Consider the following 10,945-nt stretch of genomic DNA (forward strand, 5'->3'; position numbering starts at 1 on the left):
CTTATACACATTCACACACCCATATACGCCAATTGATTCTCCACTGAAACCCCAGTTTCGAGTATCAATCTTCGGGTTCGGGTTCGGTCTCGGTTATGAGTTTGGATTTGCTTTGAGTATGAATCCGGATGTTCTTCTCTTCTTCTTTTTCTTCTTCTTCTTCATCCCTTTCCTATTCTCCCCCCTCCCCTCATCCCCCTCGAGCCTCTTCTCAATCTCTCCCCTCTTTTCTCACGCCACTTTCCCCCCCTCAACTTCCAATCTTCACTCTCCACTCTCCATCTCCATCAGACCCAAAATAACCAATCCCCTACACCCCTCAACTATCCTCCCAACCCTCCCAACCCTCCTCAAAACTCAAACTCAAACTCCAAACTCAAACTCCAAACTCAAACTCCAAACAAAAAAGCGATCTACAAATACATAAGCACAAGCACAAGCACAAGCGCATCAAAAAGCACTCTTATACACACTCCCACAGTCCCACACAAACCCATATCCTCTCAACAACAAATACACTCCATAAGGCTCAAATATAATATAAACAACCATCTCATCTCATCTTATCTCACATCTATTTCTTTTCTTCTATACATATATTCTACCTCTCTACCTCTCTACCTCTCTACCTCTCTACCTCTCTACCTCTCTACCTCTCTACCTCTCTACCTCTCTACCTCTCTACCTCTCTACCTCTCTACCTCTTCCCTCCCATCCCCTCCCTTCCCTCCTCTTCCCTTCCTGCCCATCCTAGTCTCCATCACCATCTTCATAACTATTTCCCCATTTTCCATCCCCTTTTTATTTCCTTCTTCTTCTCAAGAGAAAATTTTACTCGGATTTATTATCCCATTACTTTATTACTCCACTCCACTTCATTTCACTTCACTTCTCTTCATCGATTTGAAGTTCACTCTCAATTTCAATCATAGTACAAGTCAATCGATATACAACATACAATACAAACATACAAACACATAAAATCAACTTAGAATTATCTCCATCGTATTAATTTGAGTTCGAATTTGAGTTTCAATGCAATTCAATTCAATTCTTCTCATTTCCATTATCCACCCCCCTCCCTCCACCCTCTTCTCAACTCCCCTAAAATTACAGAACCATTCTCTTCATATACATCCATTCCATTCCATCCCATTCCACCACCCACCACCCACCACTTCCCACATACACGAATAACCCCAGCCCAAGAAATACACATATTCCCCCTCTCATCCCATAACACCACCCACCCACCCATCCATCCATTCATCCATTCATTCATGCCCCTAAACCATGCAAGTTGACAACGATTATACTTCTCCACTTCTCGCATCACAAAAGAAAAAAAATAACGAAAGAAAGAAAGAATTCACGCTCATACACATATACATGCAAATACAAATGCAAATGCCGCTCCCAATCCCAATCGCATCCCACCCCACCCTCCCATAACATCTCAATAACGATCTCTCCCTTGATCCTCCGGTTCATGACTATAAGTACACGCCGCGCCCTTTGCACACTTTCCCTCTCCCCAAAATTTACACGGTTGTTTCTTTCCCTTGTACTGTCCATTTTCATCTAGCGGTTCCCATTTGGTATCTTTCTTCCAATCCTTTCCCTGCTTACGCCATTTGTCATTGTTGTAATTATTTTTACCTCCTCTCGAATCTCGATTTTCATCACTTTGATGACCGGGCCACCTTGATGAGGAATCGGTAGGAAGGGAAGGTGCATAGCCTTGAAGAGCAGGATTATTGGACCAGGCACTGAAATCGAATTGTTGGGGTGTTGATGATGATGTTGGGGTATCGGTACTTGGGTTGTTATTTCCAGTCAAGCTCGCTAGGTATTGTTGGACTTGTTGATTGACGTCTGGGACCGCGACTTGATAATTCATAACCGGCTGAGTCATTTGTGGTTGATAACCCTGCATTTGAGGGACTGACATTGGAGGTACCATTGAAGGAGCGGGTGGAGCTTGAGGAGCTTGCATTTGTGCAAGAAGTCTCTCTTCTGCAGCATTAGGATGATCCTTATTATAACCATCCCACCAATCCTTCTTTTGTGCTTCGTTCATCCACTCAGGTGGTTCGATAGCTGGATATGGTTTGCCCTTCAAAGTTGCGGCAACACGTTGAAGATTCTCCCATGCTACGTCCATAATGGGGTTGGATTTTGGTGCTCCAGCAAGTTGTTGTAATGCAGGCATACCATTAGTTGAAGATGAAGCATTTTGTGTGAAACCGCGAGCTTGGTTATCTAGCATTTCTTTGTACTTTCTTTCTTCCAAACGACTGATCGCAAGGGTTCGTGCATATTCTGGACCATACTGATGAATATCTTGAAGTCTTTGGATCAACCAAGGAGCATTTGGATACTTCAGTTGTTTTACCATACCAGTAGCGGCATCATTTGCAGAAGATGGTTCTTTTGCAGATGGTGGAATTTCTGAAGGATCATTATAGATTACGAGTAACTCATTGGCCTCTCGTCGCTCTTGTTCTTGCTGTTCCGGAGTAACAAACTTGACATTTCCACCTCTGGTAATATAACTTGGACCATATGTAGTATGCTTATCCAGATCGGAAAGATCGACTTCAACCAGAGTAGGATAAGGTCGATCCTCAATCATACCAGACATGACTTCATCATCGTCCTCATCTGTAGCTTGAACTCGTTGCTTATGCATCATACCCTCAGAATGATTATTACGTGCATCTCTCAACATACCATCTTGACGTCCCTCATCTTCTGCAACCTCATGTTTGAATAAACGAATTTGCTCAAGTTCATCATCTGGCTTGAATTTGACTCTGAGATGTCGTCTGCTTTCTTTTCGCTCACGACGCTTCTTTTCTTCAGGAGTTTCGGGAGGTCCAGCCGCCGGCGAAGCCTTCTTTGGTGCCTCAGGTGGTTTCTCGATGCTGGCCAGGATATCACCTAACCTGGATGACATTGGTGGCGGTGGAGGTGGTGATGGTTCTTTCTTCTTGGGTGGCGCAACCTTTGGAGCAGGCTTAGGAGTTGACTTGGAGGAAGAAATACCAAGAAGGTTGACATTGGACCTCTTAGGTATCGGAGGCAATTTCGTTGTCGAGGTAGGAGTGCCAGAAATATCAGTAGCAAACTTCTTATTTGGTTTGCCATTACTGCTATCCCCTTCATGAGGTCTTTTTGATGAGTTTGGATTAGTTGCTGTGGGCTTCAAGGATTCTGTAGCTCGAGATTTAATTTGTTCTATCTTTTCAAGCTTCTTCTTGGTGTCTTCAGCGCTAGGCAATGTCTGATCTATTTTAGAAGCTCTTCCCTTTGCATCAACTGTGTTATCCATTATAACTTTAATGTAATTTTTAATTTCTTGATCTCCTTTCTTATTCCAACGCTTTGCAAGAGCATCAAATTTACTCTTCGTAAGCAAATCTTCTGTGAGTGTTTGAAATTTGGCAAGCAAAGTAAAAACAGCTCGTGGAAGTTTACCAATGTAATCTTCTGTTTTTGTACATTCGATGAGTGTGGCTGTCAAACCACTAACTAATTTCTGGTGACCACCAAGATTTTCCACAATTGGTCCATAGCCGAGCTTGTTCGCTGCCTCGATTGTTTGGTACAGAGCTTCTGATAGTTCGGAACGGTGTGACTTGAGTTTTTGTAATTGTCCCTCGGGAGCTTTAGATGTTGTTGCTTCTTGTAATTTTGCCGTGATATCCTTGATTTGAGTTCGAAGACCAATGAAAGTATTGGCATAATCGTTCATAGCACTTGTAATAGCAGCGGCACTTGGACTAGAATTGGGATCTTTCCAGACAATTCCTATGGCATCCCATCGGGCAGCACTAGGAATATCACTGGGACGCGTGAGTTCACGCACCTGTATTGATCAATCATTAGCATTAGTTTTTAGTAATGATTGGCTATCAGCCATGGGTTGGCATATCAATAACGTCAAGACATGTATGCGAGCATGCTAGTATGATTGTCCACTTATGTATTGAGATAGTTCACACAGAACACGTCAAATATCTTATTATGGAATAGCAACAGCAGATGCATGTCATACACATGATAAAGATCGATCACATTCACAAATTATTGGGGGAGGGGAATTTGTACTTACAGTGCTGATATCTATTGGAGGTGGCATATCTTCTTCCTCATCATCTTCATAATCAGACTCTTCTTCCGAACTTGTTTCTTCTTCTGAAGTGCTTGATTCCGTGGGTGTTGAAGACTTAGTTGGCGTGTTTGTACCATCAGAACGTACATTAGAATCCTTATCAAAAGCAGATCTACCAGTGCCTTTATAAGTGCTAACATGTGTTTTCTTCTGTTTTGGCGCGCGAATTTTCTGTGAAATTTTTGCTGGTGTTGTTGAAATTTCTAACCGATATATTAATATTGAGGTAAACAAAGAGATCCGATGATACTTACTTGATTTATTCAGTCCGGGTACTAGTTCTTTTCCACTTCTGGATTTTCTCGGATGATACTTTGGAATGGTATCTACACAAAAGATGTTAGCAAATTTGATGTCTGGAAGAAAAAAATTTTGGGGTGTACTAACTCTTTAGTGCAGGAGGAACTTGTATAGGCGTATCTTCCCATGCTAAAAATGGAGCATATGAAAATCTAGGTCTTGAGGAAGGGTTGTTCGCAACAAGATCTGGATGAGTGACTCGGAGTGGGTTTGGAGCCGGAGCAATGGGTTGAGGTTCGGGAATCTCTCTTTGACGAGGGACAGCAATAGCAGGTGCAGAATATTGTTCTGTAATTGGAACATGTTGCTTTACCTCCTCCTTTGGAACAAGATCTGTAGGAATCGAAGGATACCGCACGGTGTTGTTGGATGAATTCTGGTCCATCTTTTGTGGTACAATACCATTTTGAGGTTGGTTAAAGAATTGATTATCATTACTTTGTGTCCTTTGGCCATAGTTATAATTAGGTTTACTACCAATTCCACTATTTGATCGTTGAAAAGCGGCCGATGGAATCCCACTGTTCATTTGCTGTTGAGCCAACAAACTGTATTGAAGTGTTTGAGGAGAAATTGTGGGATGTTGAGTGGTATTTTGCTGATACGGGAAAGAACTTTGAGCACCATGGTATGAACTTGATTCTTGCATTGAAGGATCGAGAGCGTAAGAGGTAGGAGTGAACATGTCTGATGGTCTGGCATGTTGGTACTGCGCAGCAGCATATGCAGGACTATTCGTATATGATAGAGGATTATACGTGGGTTGCTGATGAGATTGATGAGAAATATCATACTGTCCATAAGAAGGCTGGATATTCGAATATCTTCCATATGGATCTGATTGTATATGCTGCTGTTGAGGCTGTTGTTGAGGCTGTTGGGATTGAGATTGTTGTTGTTGGTATGCATATTGGTCTGCACTTGGCCAAACTGAGCCATTACTCAATAACCCATCGAAATCAACATCATCTGGTATGTAACCATGATTATCACCGTCCATCTTGAATCGTGAAAGTGAGATGTGGTCACGTGAATGACTGGAGGGTGCCTTGGTAGAATTAGAGTGGCTCGGCAAGAGACGCTTAAATGCGGGTAACTAGCTTTTCGAACTAGGCTCGGGGCGTGGCTAGAAAAATAGCGCGGTGCGTCCCGAAAGGTCCAAGACCAGGAGTAAGATTATTCGTCTATTCGATTTATGGTAAAGTGGATGAATTGGCTTGGTCTTATTGGGTAAGCTATACAACAAAGAACGTGAATTAGCTGACAAGTACATTTTTGATTGAGCAACCCCCCATGAAAGAGAGAAATCCCATCTTGATGGCTGGGCGTAAAGTAAAAAGTGTGTGGTGGTGTAAAGAGAAAAATGTAAGCAAAAAGAAAAGGAAACAAAAGATGAGTTTTTGGTGTGTAGGGAGGTATGCAAAAGCCACAGATGACGATGCTTGCAACTCTCTGATCATATGCGATGCAATAATCCATCCGTTGAAGAAATTCTCTGGAAAGATAATAGTAATGAAGATGTTGATGGACGGATGGATGGATGGATCAATGAATGAATGAATGCTTTCCAAAACACACCCTCGAAGTATGAATTGACCATTATCACACCTCACTTCTGCGTTATTATCAAAATGTGTGATGTCCCATGAATGTACCTTTCTCATCAAGTACACTCAGCAGTACAATCACACACTTTTTTTGTTCTAAACGCCAGAAGCCAGATAGCCAAGAAATACTATCGGTAAGAAGAAGTACAACAGCGGCCTGCACAGTACAATATAGTCCAGTGAAGCCAGGCTCGAGATATATAAGGATACCATCTCTGCAGCAATGATATAGATCAAGATCTCCCATGTTGAAATGATCTTTGCTCTTTTCACTGTGCTATACGACGTGGGCAACTTATAACATCTCAACCTTGCACGTTGATATGCGGTCCCTTTCCGACCTCTCTATGCGCAAGCCAAAGCATGAAAGCTTCGTGTCTATGCAGATTGAGGATTCTTGGGGGGTGGCAATACAATATTTTGGGTAGGGGGAGGGGGAGGTAAACGTGTAGTTGTAGATAATTTTGCCAGCTTCAATTGCATGGCGTATCAAGATTTTGTGGTGTTGTGTGTATTCAAAGTGTTACCATACCCTTTTTTTGTCTTTTTTCTGAGGTCTCTGTCTGCTTTGCGCACTTAGATCTGCCCTTGTGAATATCTCTTCTAAAGTTATACACTCTTATGAGTGATCCAGCAGCCTTTTTCTTTTTCTTGTTCAAATCCGGTCACTTTTTTTTGTTCAATAATTAATTTGTACGATCATGAATTCTGATTAAAAGTAAAGTTGGCGCGTCCATGTGATAACCATCAAAGAGAAAATGTAATGGGACAGTTGATGAAGTTGGGGGAAGAGGTGAAGAGGTGAAGAGGTGTAGAGGTGTAGAGTTGAAGAGTTGAAGAGTTGAAGTGGTGTGTTTGATGAAGAATTGGGTAACGGTGATGGTGTTGTTGATGAAGGTCGAGAGATAAAGTACGGAAGAGAAATCCCAATTTGATGGTGTTTTGTTGTGTATTGTATTGAAGAAAGGAACGAGAGATTGAAGGAATGAACGATTGGGAAAGTCCTTTTTTTCGCTTTCTACTTTCGCCTGCAGAACGTTTCGCCGTACAAAAGAGAGACCCCCCTTGTGCCTGGATTTGATTTGATGACGCTAAAACATTCTTAGTTTAGATTCACATTATTGGACAGTATTGGACATTATTGGATACAATTCACCATGAGAGTTGATATTGATACTCTCATATCCTCATCCTCTCATGCTCATACTCTCATACCCTCATACCCTCATACCCTCAGCCTCTCACAGCCTCATACCAACAAGGGAAGAAATTCACTAGGGAAACCTTCCTACCTACCTCGTACCGATAACTTGAACGATAAGCTATCGCAAAAGTCGCAGATGTGTCCTTGAGTGAAAGGCAAACCATTCCATACCTTTCTTGAATTTCATCTACCTCATAATACTTTGATTATTGCGCATCTTAATACTGGTATTGCATGATATATTCTGGCCAATTTGGCTGAATCACAGCCTTGAAAATCAATAACAAACATGGCAACTTCACATAACTCACTCCGGGATCGTCAGATCAGTATGTAAATAAATTCCCCCCCCGCCCCCCAATATTCTAGCTCTTTTACATACTTCGATACTGATCCATCTCTCTATAGGATCAATTGAGCGCATGCTAAATTTGAATCATGATTCCCCCGAATCTGCGAATGCCCACGATCAAACATCACACACTGGAATCGCCGTTCCATCAGTACCTATTCTAAATGAAGATGGAGAACCAATATGGAAGGTCTTGGTCTTTGACGATTTAGGACGAGATGTTATCAGTAGTGTACTACGAGTTAGTGACTTGAGAGCTTGGGGAGTTACAATGCATATGTATGTTGATGTGCGGGGAAGCAAGAGCTTCAATGTGACTTGAAAAGTACTGATGAAGTTAGGCATATTACAGCAAATCGACATCCTATTCCAGATGTTCCAGTATTATATTTGGTTGAACCTACGGAAGCCAACTTGAAGGGAATTACCAGTGATCTCTCGAAAGGTCTCTATTCTCCTGCCTACATCAACTTTCTCTCCTCGATACCCCGCGCATTATTAGAAGATTTCGCAAAGCAAACGGTGGAAGCTGGAACATCAGAAAACATTGCGCAATTTTTTGATCAATACCTGAATTTTATTGTTGGAGAACCGGACCTCTTTAGTCTTGGAATGAGAAAACAGAATACATATTGGGCATTGAACAGCGCAAAGACAAAGGATGAGGAATTGGACAACGTGGTTGATAGGATTGTCAGCGGACTTTTCAGTGTTATGGTCACAATGGGTAAGATATTTGATGATTTTGTATCGGTGCTGAGCTAATAATTCAAAGGCGTTATGCCAATAATCAGATGTCCTCCTGGTGCAGCAGCAGAAATGATCTCTGCTAAACTCGATCGAAAATTGAGAGACCACGTCCTAAATTCAAAAGACAATCTGTTCTCCGGCCCGGCCAATCGTCAGTCTACCATTGCGCCCTCTGCTCGACCTGTGCTCATTATACTCGATCGAAATGTTGATTTAATTCCTATGCTGTCGCATTCCTGGACATATCAGTCACTCGTACATGATGTTCTCAAAATGAAGTTAAATCGAATTACCGTCGAGACACCAATAGATGAGGAAAATCCTGCAAAGGGTACAACTAAAAAGGCCTACGATTTGAATGCGAATGATTTTTTCTGGGCAAAAAATTCCGCTGTGCCGTTTCCACAAGTAGCGGAGGATATTGATGCAGAATTAATGCGATACAAGGCCGATGCAACTGATATAACGAAGAGGACAGGCGCTTCCTCCATAGAAGATCTTCAAAATGATACGAGTGCTTCAGCACAACATCTGAAGGCTGCCATTACCTTACTTCCCGAATTGAGAGAACGAAAAGCTGTGCTAGATATGCACATGAATATATTAGCTGGACTTTTGACCGGTATAAAGGATCGACAATTGGATAACTTTTACCAAATGGAAGAAAACATCATGAAGCAAACAAAAGCGCAAATGCTCGAGGTTATAAATGATGCAGATAAAGGCAAAGAACCAACAGATAAATTGAGATTATTTATCATCTGGTACTTGAGTACCGAACAAGAAATCACGAGGGCTGAGATGGACAAATTTGAAGAATCATTGAAGACTGCAGGTGCTGACACTACATCTCTGGCATATGTCAAACAGTAAGTCATTTATTCATTTGTTTTATTTAGTTGATGCGACTAACAAATAAATCAGAGTTCGCACCACAACCCGAATGACAATGCTCACTACAGCTCCTACCCCTGCTTCTCAACCACCAAGTACATCCGGCGATCTTTTCCGTGGTCTCTCTTCCATTTCTTCTCGCCTCACCACATCCCTTAAAGAAACTGGTATTACCACCAATTTCGATAATTTAATATCCGGAGTAAAGAATTTCCTTCCCGCAAACCGTGATCTTACTGTCACAAAAATCACAGAATCAATTATGGATCCTCAATCCGCTTCTAGTTCCGCAATAGCAAAAACGGAAGATTATCTTTACTTTGACCCTAGATCCGCAAATGCAAGAGGTACCGTACCACCAGCAAGCGCGAGCAGAAGAAATGAAATGCCAGGAAGTCTACAAGGACCGGGTATTACACCAAGTTTTGGTATGCGTAGACAAGGGTTCAGTGAAGCAATTGTTTTTACAGTTGGTGGAGGTAGTATGGATGAATATGGAAATTTACAGGAGTGGACGAGAAGGGTTAATAAAGAGGGTGGGGGAGGAATTGGGAAGAGAAGAGTGGTTTATGGAAGTACGGAGTTGGTTAATGCGGAGGAATTTTTGAGCGGGGAATTGGGAATGCTGGGTGGTGAATGTTCGTAGATTGAGTGGATGGATTTATTGACTTGATGTATCATGGAATGAAGAAAATCACACAGTTTGATGTGTGGAAATGAGAGGGAGAAGTGGTAAAAATAGCTGTATAGCAAGCGAAGCGAAATGTTTGAATGGAATATGATCTGATATGCGTTATTTCCATCATTGGAGTTTTCTCTCTTCTTAAAAACCCGTGCAGTCAGTAGTCAGTTAGTCCGGGTGTTTCCTCTCTTTCGTATGTGGTTTGATGTTCACTCTCATGATGTCATTCGGATAGGAAAGTACCTAGATAGGGTAGGTAGGAAGATAGGTAGGTGTGTAGGTGTGTAGAAGAAAAAAATTAAGCGAGGTTCTTGATTTCAAGATGGTGGTGTTGTGTTGTGTTGTGTTGTGTTGTATTGTGTTGTATTGTGTTGTATTGTGTTGTATTGTGTTGTATTGTTTTTATTGTTTTAAAAGTAGGAGTGGGAGGGGGAAGGGAAGGGAAAGTAAGAGGGGGAAGTAAGAGGGGGAAGTAAGAGGGGGAAGTAAGAGAGAGAGTAAGTGTGGTGCTGATAATAATGGAGAGTGGAGAGGATTATGTTTGATTATTTGATTGGTTGGTAGATTGTGTTGTTTTTTGGGGGGGAGGGAGGGGGGATTAATTGGATTGGAATGGAATGGGTATGTGTGGTGTGTGGTGTGTAGTTTTTTGGTTTATATATTTGTTTTATTTTGTTGGGCGATGGGGTTGAGTGATGGGGATTAGGGGGGGACGATTTTGTGTATGTATCTGTCTACCTAGTGGATACTTGGTAGACTAGTAGATAGTAGGTGGGTATGTTATAGGGTTATAAGGAGGAAGAGGAAGAGGAAGAGGAAGAGAAAGAGGAAGAGGAAGAGGAAGAGGAAGAGGAAGAGGAAGCGGAGAGGAAGAGGAAGAGGAAGAGGAAGAGGAAGAGGAAGATGAATCTCAACGAAGCTAGTCATTTCTAAATGAGATTTACAATCTTATTTTTCTCCTATATTGTACTATATTATA

The 10,945-nt window shown here is 41.8% G+C and overlaps 2 protein-coding genes across 2 annotated transcripts; one reads left to right on the forward strand and one right to left on the reverse strand.

Moving 5' to 3' along the window:
* Window positions 1–1,456: 1,456 nt before the first annotated feature.
* On the reverse strand, window positions 1,457–5,477 carry EAF02_002318 (uncharacterized protein; the record flags this gene model as incomplete). Its single annotated transcript, XM_038898366.1, has 4 exons — window positions 1,457–3,871; window positions 4,118–4,380; window positions 4,432–4,503; window positions 4,565–5,477. 4 exons carry the CDS (start codon window positions 5,475–5,477, stop codon window positions 1,457–1,459), a joined length of 3,663 nt encoding a protein of 1,220 aa, XP_038762058.1.
* A 2,100-nt stretch (window positions 5,478–7,577) lies between these two features.
* Window positions 7,578–9,930, forward strand: EAF02_002319 (uncharacterized protein; the record flags this gene model as incomplete). The annotated part of the gene is made up of 5 exons (XM_038898367.1): window positions 7,578–7,617; window positions 7,697–7,919; window positions 7,982–8,367; window positions 8,416–9,259; window positions 9,315–9,930. The coding sequence occupies 5 exons, from the start codon at window positions 7,578–7,580 to the stop codon at window positions 9,928–9,930; spliced, it is 2,109 nt and encodes a 702-aa protein (XP_038762059.1).
* Window positions 9,931–10,945: the final 1,015 nt, after the last annotated feature.

The sequence above is a fragment of the Botrytis sinoallii genome (assembly GCF_014898435.1).
Source record: "Botrytis sinoallii strain Bc 23 chromosome Unknown BSIN_003, whole genome shotgun sequence".
In the NCBI taxonomy this organism is placed as follows: domain Eukaryota; kingdom Fungi; phylum Ascomycota; class Leotiomycetes; order Helotiales; family Sclerotiniaceae; genus Botrytis; species Botrytis sinoallii.